The sequence below is a fragment of the Biomphalaria glabrata genome, chromosome 14 (assembly GCF_947242115.1).
Source record: "Biomphalaria glabrata chromosome 14, xgBioGlab47.1, whole genome shotgun sequence".
NCBI classification, from domain to species: domain Eukaryota; kingdom Metazoa; phylum Mollusca; class Gastropoda; family Planorbidae; genus Biomphalaria; species Biomphalaria glabrata.
Genome location: NC_074724.1, coordinates 28,506,594 through 28,519,900, shown reverse-complemented (window position 1 = coordinate 28,519,900; position 13,307 = coordinate 28,506,594). Strand labels below are relative to the sequence as shown.

The 13,307-nt window shown below is 37.0% G+C and overlaps 1 protein-coding gene across 13 annotated transcripts in view; it reads right to left on the bottom strand.

Annotated features, from left to right (window-relative positions):
* Window positions 1–6,364: 6,364 nt before the first annotated feature.
* The window catches only part of LOC129922889 (uncharacterized), a 78,078-nt gene continuing 71,135 nt past the window's right edge, over window positions 6,365–13,307 (bottom strand). For all 13 annotated transcript variants that reach the window (XM_056011008.1, XM_056011010.1, XM_056011009.1 and 10 more), the window contains exons 7-9: window positions 9,573–9,668; window positions 8,830–8,994; window positions 6,365–8,458 (exon numbers count right to left, since the gene is read on the bottom strand). In XM_056011008.1, coding sequence (XP_055866983.1) covers window positions 8,316–8,458; window positions 8,830–8,994; window positions 9,573–9,668 — 404 coding nt within the window. In that variant the 3' untranslated portion in view covers window positions 6,365–8,315. The remainder of the gene's footprint in view (window positions 8,459–8,829; window positions 8,995–9,572; window positions 9,669–13,307) is intronic.

Sequence of the window (13,307 nt, the reverse complement as noted above, 5' to 3'; positions counted from 1 at the left end):
ATTATTGCTACTTTACTCTTTAGCCTTCTGTCCTGAAGTGTCTCTACATTTAGTGTCTTTTTTTATTATTACGAGTGATACTCTAACTAAATGTGAATATTCGTGTTTTTCTTTTGTTTTTTTTTTCTTAAATCTCGCACAGGGGCGGACTGGCTATATGGGCATTCGGGCAAAAGCCCGGTGGGCCGGTACCCAAATGGGCCGGTAGGACCACAGTAATCATCTTTTAGAAATCACGTCTGTATTTTATAAGATAAGGGCGGCATGGATGTCAGTAAGCCACGTATTAAATTGTTAAAACTTTTATAGTATTCTCTTACAAATGGGTCCCTCTGAGCGACGTATTTAGGGCCTATATTCACTGTATGACAGCTATCGATACATTATCAAACTTAACATAATGATTTTGAGGACTGGTAGACCTAGATTTGGGTGTCCATCATATAATATACAATTTATGGGCCGAATGAAATAGAAATGCCCGGGCCGATTATGACACCCAGTCCGCTTCTGATCTCACAGCTCCTTTTTGCATCTGAAGTTGGCAGGTCCCAATAGTTAAATGGGTTATATGCTATGTATTTATTGCCCACGTTTTTTCAGTTAAAGATGCTAATACCATTGTTTTTCAGGTTCAGTAAGGTAAATGGAAAATCCTTATGGAAAGGAATCGGAGAGTGCCATCAATGGAGTATAACATAAAGAGCTAACATTTTGGTGTATCCTGGGTACATAGATACATAGATATGCATTTGAAACGGATTACGATCATTTGTTTTTCCACTATTTAGCACTGGAAAATCATCTTTTTTTTTTTGCTGATAGCACAGACTAATTTTATTTATTTAGCATCAGTGATCTTCCCATACGGGAGATTTAAGTTTCTTATTATAGCATTTACGCCCAAGACAGGCGCAGACGTCAAAATAATAAATTAATTGACACCCCCTCAGTTGCCAAGCTCTATTCGCCTTTCAAAGTCACCTGCTACTTCCACATTACCTGTCATGTAGTCGTGGACCTAACCTTCAAGATTATTACCATTCTCTTTGTTGGGATTCATAGAAATGTTGTACAAATACAGTCTCTCGTATCTTATGTTATCTTTTATAATACAGACGTTACTTCAAAAAAGAAGATGTTTACGTCCTACGCGTGATGCATTTAGTCATGCATATTAACCAATGACCTAAATTCGCTGGTTTTCCTGGCTAGCTCAGGCAACCCATTCCATGCTCTTATAGCACTAGGGAAGAAGGAGTATTTGTACAAATTTGTCCTAGCATATGGAACGAGCAATGTGCCCTTATCCTTGTGTCTTTCAGAGTATTTTATTAGATTCTGTATTTGAAGGTTATGGTTCAGTGTATTATGTATAATCGCTACTTCACTTTTGAGTCTTCTATCCTGAAGGCTTTCTAAATTGAGTGATTTTACTAAAGATGTTCTTAGGCTTGAAGTCTGCGATGGGCACCTCAAGTGTTTTGTTGACCTGTTTCCAGGACCGTTATTAGATTGACTAGGCCCTAAGATATTGTAATCAACATAAGGCGTTTATTCCATTGTTCTTTCTTCAAAATTGTTGAAAATATACCTGAAAGTTTTTTTTTGGGAGGGGGGGGGGCATTAAGAAAGTATGGGCCCTAAGATATAGCTTTTATTGCCAATAGGAAAATACAGCATTGCCTTTTTCCTTCAATCCTCTCGAGTTTTCTTCTGGTGATGTCCAAACCACTGCCCACAGGCCCAATCCGACCCTTGACGCCTTACTATCCGGCCTCCCAAAAACGTCTGGGTACAGTACATAAGAACCCCCAGAGGCTTAGTACCATTGGATTTGACGTTTTTTTTTATTTTCTGCGGTGTGGCTAGTGACACATATGTCGGAAATATGTATATTGCCCATAGACCGAAAAACGTCTGGGGCCACAGTTTTATAATGTCCTAAAAGCGGTCCTTGTAGATATAATACATGCCAAGGGATAACAAGCCGTGTAAGGCCAGCAACAAGAGTCTCAATTAACACCTTGATTTTATTAGTCTCTTGTTCGTCTCCTCACTCCGGCATCTTGTTCTCAATCTGACCGCTCTCTTACAGACAATCCTGACTTACACACTTTCCATGCTGTTCTGTTCACTCAACCATGTACAATGAAGGTCAACTGGTCATTTCATACACAGGCACACACATTGCACTACCGTCCACTCAAAACACATACACTCATGGGCGTAGCCGGGGAGAGCAACCCCCCCCACCCGAAATGAAATCCCCCCGGAGGGGGGGAGGAGACGGATTTTAGTGACTGATTTTTTGCTTTGATTTTGTTTATTTTAGGTGAGATTTTAATATTAAACCATCACTTGCCCCAGCGCAGCCAAGGGGGTTTTGAGTTTAAAACCCCTAGCAGGGGGTTTTGCAGTAAAATTCCCCTCTTCTATAAAACAAAACAAACAAAAAATAATGCAAATGACAATACCCAAATTCCAAGAGCATAGCTAAGGAAGGTTTTGATTTTAAAACCCCCTCCGAAATTTACTATAAAACCCCTCTTCAATATAAAAAAGCAAATTACACACTGAGAATGCTATGAGCGTAGCCAAAGGGAGTTTGAGTTTAAACCCCCTTTCAGCGGGGTTTAAAGCTAAAAAATACATCTTCAATATTAAAAAAAAAAATTACACACTCCAAATTCTATGAGTGTAGCCAAAGGGGCTTTTGAGTTTTGAGTTTTACCCCCCCCCCCCCACCTTTTCAGTGGGGTTTGAAGCTAAAAAAATGCATCTTCAATATAAAAAAAAGCAAAAATCTTTGAGAGTAAACAAAGGGGTTTTAAGTTTAAACCCCCCTTCAGCAGGGTTTGAAGCGAAAAAATACCTCTTCTATAAAAAAAAAGCAAATTACACACTCAAAATGCTATGAGCGTAGTCAAAGAGGGTTTTGAGTTTAAACCCCCCTTCATAGGAGTTTGATGCTAAAAAATACCTCTTCAATATAAAAAAAAATAAATGTAACTTACACACTAAAATTCTTTGAGCTTAGCCAAGCCAAAGGGTAGTTTTGAGTTTAAATCCTTTCTTCCAGATGGCTTTTTTTTTAGTTTAAAAGCACTCCAGGTGTTTTTGAGTTTAAAATCCCCCTATAGAGAGTTTTGAGGTTGAAAGCCCCCTCTTCAATATTATTCTAAAGCAAACTACACTCACCAAATTCTATGAGCGTAGCTAAATAGGGTTTTAAAAAACTCCAGAGATTTTTTTTAGTTTAAAACCCCACAACAGATGATTTTGACGATAAAACTTCCATTTTCGATATAAAATCTAAGGCAAACTATAGTCACCTAATTCCAAGAGCGTAGCTAAGAGAGGTTAAAAAATTTCTACCAGTGTCTGGACTCCATTAATAAAGTGCAGAGGATAGTCATCTGCCGAAATTGAAAAAGACTAAATGTGGCTCAACAAAGATGGCTAAGACGGATTTTAGGAGTCAGTTATAGAGAATGGGTCTCAATCAAGGAAATGCTATGCCGAACTGGGAGTCGACCCCCTTGGTAAGGTTGTGACAGAGCGTCGCATGAAGTTTGCGGGACAAGTTCTCCGACAAAATGAATTACGCATAATAAGAGTTGCAATGACATGGAGGGAGGCCATTACGAGGAAATCTCAAACAGGAACATCCTAGTACAACTTCACGCCACACTTTCATAGACGTCCTCAGAGCAGGTGGGAAGAGGCTTCAGACATTGCTAATGACAGATTTTTTGTGGAAACAGCTTGCCCCCCCCCCCCCCAATGAGCCGAGCGGCGCGGGAGGTTCTAAGTAAGTAAGAATAGCACAAGTTTTGAAATAAAACTTTTTAATAGCAGAATAATGCACTTTAGATACCTCAGAATATGCATATTTGAGGCTTTCAATACCGGAAATAGTGCTTGTCAGACTTTCACCGGGTTTCTATGTGACGTCACAAATACGTTTTAATCTATTGACTTATTTTATAACAGGAGACCATACATCAAAGTTTTTACATTCTCGTAAAAGAAATATATCTTCGTCTATGCAGTTAGATCTAGGATCTTGTAAGCAAAGAAAAAATGCGTATTAAAAGTATATTTACATGCTTGACTAACCACAGCAGTGTGTATTTTCTCGCCAGACCACTCAACACACAACAAACACTTCAGATATCGCTTGGTTGTCTTGTCATGACCGACTACACGTAGTCTTGACCAGCCTTACACTGACCAGTTTGTTGAAATCAGTCAGACACACGATATATTTACTTCTTGGGACAGGGAGAGGCTTAGATGAAAATGTTACTCTTTTTCTCGAGTTGATTATCCTAATGCTTTTAGATCTATCTATACATGTATAACTGCATCATAGCTCTGGACTAGGCCGTCACTAAGCCTAACAGCCTAACAGCTACTGTAAGAATGAAGCGATACGATAGGTCAAATCTAATTTCTCTTTCAGTATTGTTGAGGGAAGTGACGTTTGACATGGCTTAAAACAAAATCTCATAGAACCCCGTTTTTTTTTTAGATGTCAAGAATTTACTGACTAATTTATTAAATATAAATGTTTCTAAGCATTTAAATAAACAAGGTTACAAAAGACAGTTTGTGTGGAAACACAAACTCAAAATCGGCCCCCGAAGTGGTCCACTCAGGCAGGCTTCAATATTTTCAGAAAGAACATCCGAATGAAATTATATCAAAGACAAATGAGAGATAAGAATGGAGAAAGAAGGTTAACAGATCTTGTGTAGTGCCCCAACGGTCCCGCAGATCAAAGAATAGGTGAAAGTGAATGTAAAGTTAGATGAGAACCTGGCCTAACTAGTTCCCCTCTCAGACCTTGTGGTCTATAGGGCAGATAATGTAAAGTTCATCTGTTTTTGTGGCCTACGGTTAATGAGGGTGTCATGTAGCCAGCACAACGACCAACCGCCGTTACTCTTCCCCAACTAATGTCAGGTACCCATTAGAGCTGAGTGGACTCAGAGGCGCCCAAAGATTCCAAAGTTGAAAATCCCAGTCTTCACCAGGATTCGAACCCGGCACCCCCGGTTCGGAAGCCAAGCGCTTTACAGCTCAGCCACCGCGCCTCCCCTGGCCTAACTGATGTCTTATAATTGATCTAATTGTTTTGAAAAGGCTCAATCTCTTATTCGAATCCTCAAAAAAAAAAAAAAAAAAAAAAAAAAAAATTACGATTTCCGCAATAAAATAAAGGTCACAAAAATAAAGTTTACAAGATTACTATTCGTTAGGTCTAACTTGTAATGCATACTAATTAGCTTTTTCTCATAAAAAAACTGCTTGCATAACTGATTATAAAAATTAGATTTTTTGCTTTCAGAAAAAAAAAGTAGCCGTTGCATCAGAACTTTGAATGGTCTAAAATATTGTGATGTCCGATTTTCAATATCTTTTCTAGTTTACGAGATCTAAACGGGACGGACGGACAGACGGACAGACATTTTGCACAAAACTAATAGCGTCTTTTCCCCTTTCGGGGGCCGCTAAAAATGGTAAAATGTTTACTATTACAACTTTTTACGCAGAATTTAAATATGTCAATAACTCAAATTTGAAAAACCATCGGAGTTTCCCATTCCGTTGTGTTTCACATGTATTAAGTTTACTAATTTATGTTTATAGTGAGACGGAGAAATCATTTGTATAGTCGCTGAATATCTGAATGCTTTCAAGGAAGGAGATGTGATAGTAAGTGTATGCATGGGCGTAGCCAGCATTTTTTTCGCGGGGGGGGGGGTATCTCCCCTCCTCAGCCCCTCCCCCCGCGAAAAAAATATTTTATATATATATATATGTGTGTGTGTGTATAATTAATCTTTATTACATTCTGACTCTTCATTCTTTCGGAAGACATTTATTATACCCTAGAATAGGCTCTTCCTGGAGTTAGTGGAAAATTTGTAGACTCCCCGTCCTGGAAAACAATGGGGTCTCCAGCATCTTGTAGGAATCTGACCCACTTTTACGCAAAGTCCTGACTTACACACTTTCCATGCTGTTCTGTTCACTCAACCATGTACAATGAAGGTCAACTGGTCATTTCATACACAGGCACACACACTGCACTACCAGCCACTCAAAACACATACACTTACTATCACATAAGCCTCGTGAGCGCCGATGTCATTTGGGATACTTCCTATCTTTTTTATGTAGCTTTGTAAATTTTTTCTGGAGTCTTTTTATGAAGATACTTTCTAAGCGTTTGAATATTTTGTATGCTCCATTGTTACTTGCGCTTTAAAAACAATGGGCCAAAGTTTGAAGAAGAAAACAAAAACTAGAACTTGAAAACAAAATATGAAAAGGAACGAAGCAATTATTACATAAGATTTTTTTTTTAAATCATGTTTCTTTATTGTTTTTAAAGGCAAAGGAACATATGTATTCATATTGTGTGTTTGACATCTCAGAAATAGATGTACGAGAAACATAATGGGATTTCTTCTCACATCACTCCTTAGCACGCCCTGCTGCTCATAGATGCACTATGATTTGTGGACATTCCAATATCATAGGGACATTTCTTGACAACATTCTTGTACCAATCTTAAACTGCACAAAATTTCATTACAAAAAAACATTAACTTTAACTAGCTTCACTCTTTCAAACATGGAAATAAAACCCAACTTTCTACACTAAATGTTTCTATCTCTATTCTGCATGTATATTATGAAATATTTAGTGACACGTGAAGCAACCAGTAGTTTTTTTGTTTACAAAATTTATTTAAACTCCCTCTATTTGTCTGTCTGTCTGGCGTAAGTTTTGAACACGTTAGTTTTCCCACTTCCCATTCTCCGATCAAGTTAAAACTTTTCTCACAATATTCATTTTTTTCCTAACAAAGAATGAATAAATTTTAAAAAATTAACCAATTAACTAATTAAATATTGGTAATTAAGTAAGTTGTTTGATATCGAAAAGGGAAATAGATCTACAATATTGAGAAATATGGCTGTAAATATGGATTTCTTCCCATTAGATAAGCTTTTTTTTTTTTACAAAAATAAGTATTTCTTATATTTTGCTTGTTAAAACAATCGAATTCGCTCCGTTGTAATACCAAACCTATTTAGAGGGATCACAAGGTAGCCACTTAAAGAGGTTTAAACCTTTCGAGATCCATTGTATATTAAATGAAAACAAATGAGTTTGTACACGCTGGCTGGCAAAAAAGGTGGAAATTCATTACCGAGATGAGACAAGGACTGAGTTGGTTCTCACACTGTCCATCAAAGTCATTCTTCAAAGTACAGCGAATGGACCACGAAGACAGGATTGTCCAAGGAAAAGCCGGCTGGACAACGTAAAAGAATGGACCGGACTCTCTCTTGGTATTTTAAGAACAGCTGCTGACAGGGATGCGGAAATTCGGTTATTCCAAGCGTAACATGGCGTCACAGCGAGTCACGGGACTGATACTGATGATGATATTTCGATGGAAAATTATAACATGGGGTGTATGAAAGAGTCATTAAGATATGAATAAATGTGTATGTTTTTAAAATAAACCTAAAACAAGACGCGGTCATAATAGCCATAGGCCTATGCTTAATTAGTACCGTGATACATTTTGTGCTTGTTTCAATGGACTTTTATTTAAGTTACAGTTATAACATAATTTTATTCTATATATATATATATATATACACATATATATATGATAGGGTGAACCATGTCACTATGTTGCCTAAAATGTTAGTTCTGTTAGGCCTAGTTTTATAAAGATTTCAGTTCTAGTTTTCGGCATTTTGTTTCCGGTGTTAAAGTTTGTTTCTTATAGGCCTACTGACCAATGACAACTTCTAAACATTTGAAGGTAGCCTATACCCCAAAATGCGTCGTATTCTCTGTTATTCAAAAGAGTGTAGACACTATATGCATGTGAGCACAACGGGCGCGGTATTCTTTTCTGAATGGCAAGGGCAGGCTACTCCGAATTACTTGTAAAAAAAATAATTGAACACATTTCGGCAGCCAAAAAGTGGTGACCTAATTAAGGCTTAATACACGCCCACCAGATTGTCCCCAAACAGAAAACGAAGCTATCGTGTACCCAACCGTCAAGATTATCGCCATGCTCTTAGTTAAGATCCATAGACATGTACAAATATAGTATCGTTATGGTAAAGAGCTTAGGGGACCTTTTATCCTCTATTATTGACGGAACAGGAAATTCAATTTCAATTTAAAAATAATAATATGAAAAAAAAACAAAACAGAAAAAGAATTCAATTTCAAATACAAAAATAATTAAAAGAATTGGAAAAACAAGTTAAGTTAAAATTGTTGGCGTGGATGCGTATATCGGGGAATGTTTTCCAAACGTTTTGAAGGGTACGTTTTTAGAGTGGCTGGCGATGTCGTCCATCGGCATGCAGTAGTTCATGTCCCCATCAGAGTCGTATCCTGTGTCGTCTGCAAAGAGAGAAGATAAACAAGTTAGACAACTAAGCGGAGCAGAGACGTAGGCGGCCGTGGAGGTGGAACACACTTTAAACTTGTTAATTGTCAACTTAATTATCTATCTATTTGTTCTTCCGTCCGTCCATCCGTCCGTCCGGCGTCCGTCCGTCCGTCCATCTATCTATCTATCTATCTATCTATCTATCTATCTATCTATCTATCTATCTATCTATCTATCTATCTATCTATCTATCTATCTATCTATCTATCTATCTATCTATCTATCTATCTATCTATCTATCTATCTATCTATCTATCTATCTATCTATCTATCTATCTATCTATGTTATATATTAGGCCTACAATTATTAACAAAATGTCACCTTTAGCGATTCTTTTGACGCCTTCAAATTTTAAACTGTTGTATGGACTTCTGGGTAATTGTGATCTGTTGCCGTCAGGATATGTCCACAGTGGTGGCGTTGGCAGCGGTCTGGGCTCAATCTCATTGACTGTCGCCTTTTTTCGTTTCTTATTATTACAATTATCTGCTGGCGCAACAAATGCTGATTAAAGTTTTTAATATACAGTTGAAATGGAAATATAAAATGACCCTGCCCTTATTTTACATTTTGTATTTTATATATGCAGTGTTAGTTAGTAGAATCTATTGTGGAGAAATGCAAATGAATTTGGGTCACGTCTGGTGCCAAGGGAGCTAACATATGTTAAGGAAAAGGCAACTGAAATATGTTTTGCAAAATTATACTATGAAAGAGATTGTGGACCTACACGAATGCATGCTAACTCAGAGAATCTCATTATCTACAAATAGACAAAACAATACCCAGATAAAGAAACACAAAAGTCAGTGCGTTGACCCTCACTATTAGATTTATTGATTCAAACAGAAAGGTGATACAAAAAATCTTCGCGGAAAAAAGGGAGATAACTTTAAAAGAAGTTCAGGAGCATGTTTGAAATGATCCCTGTCAATTATATGAATATTCTGATATAGATGTACCAATTTTAACATGTCAAGGGATTTCGTAAATAATAAAAACGTGTTTAAAACAATGTAATATACATATCACATGTGAATAAATAGAAGACTACTTGCCCATACCTCTATACCTGTCAACTATGAGAAGAATACAAATAATGAGGAGAGCGAACAGTAAAATCGCCATAGTTAGCAGCAGGTACATAGAAGTACCCCATCCTGTAGAAGAAGAAAGGAAACAAAAAAAAAAATGTCTATTATTCTGAAACGAATCAGTAAAGTTATTGATCATGAGAAGCCAGTGAAGCATTGTTAGAGTTCCTATACACATAAAAAAAAATTTGGCACATTGCGTGTCCATAAAGGGCTGATTAAGGCCTATACATTATAGAATTATATAGCCATATCATTTTACAAGCTGAATTACAGGCTTATTATAATGATTGTCTAAGTTAATGGTTCTAATCTTCCGGAAAGCCCACATCCCTCTCTGGGTGCTCATGACTTTAATACTTTTAGAATGTGCAATAATGTCATTTGTAAAATGTTTTACATGTTTCGGATGTTCCTTCAGAGCTGAAGATAGTTTACTTCCTAGTCCAAACCTCCCGCAGGACGACGGGGGATGGGAGCGGGCATGGTTTGAACCCGAGACCATCGATAAATCCGAACGACAGTTCAGCGCGCAAACCGCACGACCAGGCTGCCATCCTAATGTTATTCCATTTGTTAGTAATCTTTTATCCTCTGCAATATTAGTATAATGAAACACTTAGATATAGAGTCTCCTAAAGAATATTTATATTCTAAAAGAATGTCATAGTTTAAGGGGGAGGCCCTATGCGTCTGCACATTCTTAAACTGCTGTTATTGGCAGTCACTACGTTTGTCCGTCATTCATGATTCAAGTGTATCTACTGTAGGTACGTATCATCGATTTGGTTTCAGTGGGTCTCTAGATCTAAATGTTACGCCATGCGAATGGCATGGGGAATTAGAGATTACGTACAACTATATGCTTTAATTAGGACGCCATTACATTCGTGGAACACAATGAACGACTTCAAAGCTGTGCTCAGTTATAGATATCGATGAGCTTCTTACATGCACATGCAACAAGTTTGTTGTTATTAACAAAATACATTTTTGACGGTGCTAAATTAAACCGAGCATAAGCAGTGTTAGTAAATGAACAATAAAAACGGATATGGTTTGGACCAGTGGTTCCCAAACTTTTGTTTTGCTCGTAGATCCATTAGAAGTCTTTGTAGACTCTGGGGGTCTATATAGACCACTTTGGATATCACTGGTTTAGACAGAGAAAGACATGATTTATTTTGTCAAGATTATCCTATATGCTAGACAGCGATAGGAAGAGGATAATGTTCCCCACACTAGACGCTTCACACAGCCTTTGGACAGAGCAAGCATAATGGAAGGGTCCTGGATTGCAGCTGGCGTACACTCCAGAAGTAGAAAGAAGGGTGAAAGTGCTGCAGCGTCTGGGGATTACAGATTATCAAGGATTGGCCTCTATAGTCGCACGAGAAGTCGCAAAGGGAAAAGATTGTCATTCGAGAAATAAAATGCCACAGAAATCCTTCATGATGCCATGGAAGAGGCGCTCAGACAGTTTGACAGATGGCACTGAACAGTCTCTTTTCTTGCCAATGGCTTCTGGATAGCGTGAGTATGGAAGAAATGAAAAATGTAAATTTAGATGGCTCAAATCACAGCACACCATCCTCACACACACACATTCAATGTCCGTCAAGGACCAAGTGAAATCTTCTGCCCATTTTAAAATTACATTTGATCTCAAATCACTCTTATTTTCTTATGTATTTCAAATGGAATATGTTCGGTGTTTTAATGTTCAATGTGTTTCATGCAGGGCTAGCGTTGAGTTTCAGGCAAGGGCAGTAATCCTTGCGTGTCATAAAACTGTTTTATTTGTAAGCAGATTGATTTAGAAACTACACTTATAGCGGTAGTAGTGTACCACACTGAGCCGTGACCCCTTCACACACACCCACTCAAAATATAGTGGCCAATTTAGCGTAAAAAGAATCTTTACTTCCGCATAGCTGTATCACTTGTCACGCGATCGCACAAACACACACACACAAAGGCTTCCATGCGATACAGTTATCTATACCCGTTCTCTCAATCACACACACCCACACACACACGCTTTTCACTCTGAGATAATATGCCTTTGAAAAAAATAACATATCCGTATGTGAAAGGAAACGAGGCGAACGATAGGCTTTTCATAGGGCCTGTTTTGAACCATTTCCACGAAGCCCTATAGCCACTACATCCGCCTTAGGAAGAAAAAAAAAAAAAGATTGTATCGTGACGTAGTAGGTGCATACTCGCTTGAAACCCATTAGTCTAGGGTAGATGTTTGAATCACCAGTCAATCACGGCGACTTACAGAATCCAAGGGCAACTATTACAAATCAGGGAGTGTTTATTGGAATGTTCGAGCAGGGAGCCGAGGACTTTATTAAAAAATGTATTATATTTATTGAAATACGTTCAAAATGAATTGGTATATTTCTAGAGAAAATATAGTTGACAATATGAGCTTTACTTTTTATCTGTTTGATAATATATTTTTTAAAAAATTTTCTATTATATATCTTACTAGACATATGTTACCCGCGACCCGCGGGTCTTTATTTGCGCATTACTGTCTATATAGTCACTGAGAGTGTTTTGTAAACAATTAAACGAAATAATAATGTAATAAGTAAAGCGAATGTGTCAATGTAAAAATAGTGTGAATGAAGCTATCAAATCAGAATAGCTAATAGGCTTAAATCCATTTGTTCAAATTAAAACATTTGCTTTATTTAGCGAACAGCAAACGAATGTATTAAAAATGCTTTAGAAAAACAAATTTGAATGTTAATTTGATTAAAATATGAAATGAATGGACAATAATTAGTATGTTTATGTGTTAAAGCATAAAACTATCTTTGCGAAAAGAAGTTTTATCATCTTAGAGTTCAATAAGAGTTTTAGACCTAGGCCTAGGAATAGACTCTGTAGAGAGATGTGTTAATCACTGTCAATGTGTAACCATTTGGTAATGTCTAATGAAAGGATGTTCGCCAGACATTACCCGCGGCCTGCGGGTCTAAGTTTGTGTTTACTAATCTAGTGGATTGGATTTAGATATATGTTAAACTTAACTAATGATCCTTTCAAGTTTTTTCTCTTTCGCTACGAAAATAAAATTAGGTTTGCGAAAATGGGATTACCCGAAGCCGATACATTCATATCTATTAAAAACGAAAAGAGCGATAGCTTTGTTAAATGAATGGGATTATAAAGTGAACAATTAAACGAAATAATTTTTAGTACGCGATTCATGAATGAATATAGATCTAGGCCTATCTCAACTCGGCTTCGCAGCTTTCGTAAACGAATGTAGCTTTAGAAAACCAAATTTGAATGTTTATTTGATCAAAATATGAAATGAATGGACTTTAATTAATATATTTATGTGTTAAAGTATAAAACTATCTGTGCGAAGAGAAGTTTTATCATCTTAGAGTTGAATTAGAGTTTTAGATCTAGGGATGGGATTATTAAGTAAACAATTGAACGAATTATTTTTTAGCACGCGATTCATTGTCTAATGAAAGAATGTTCGTCAGGAAATCTGTAGTCACAGATATAAGGAACTAATTAATGTAAAAAATGCTTTTGAAACACAAAATTGAAGGTAAATTTTATTATATAATGAAATCAATGGATCTTCTTTTGTCTTTTCATGTGTCAAAGTAAAAAACTATCTGCGCAAAGTGTATTTCTTAAAATTAGATCTAGGTCTAAATCCTTTCT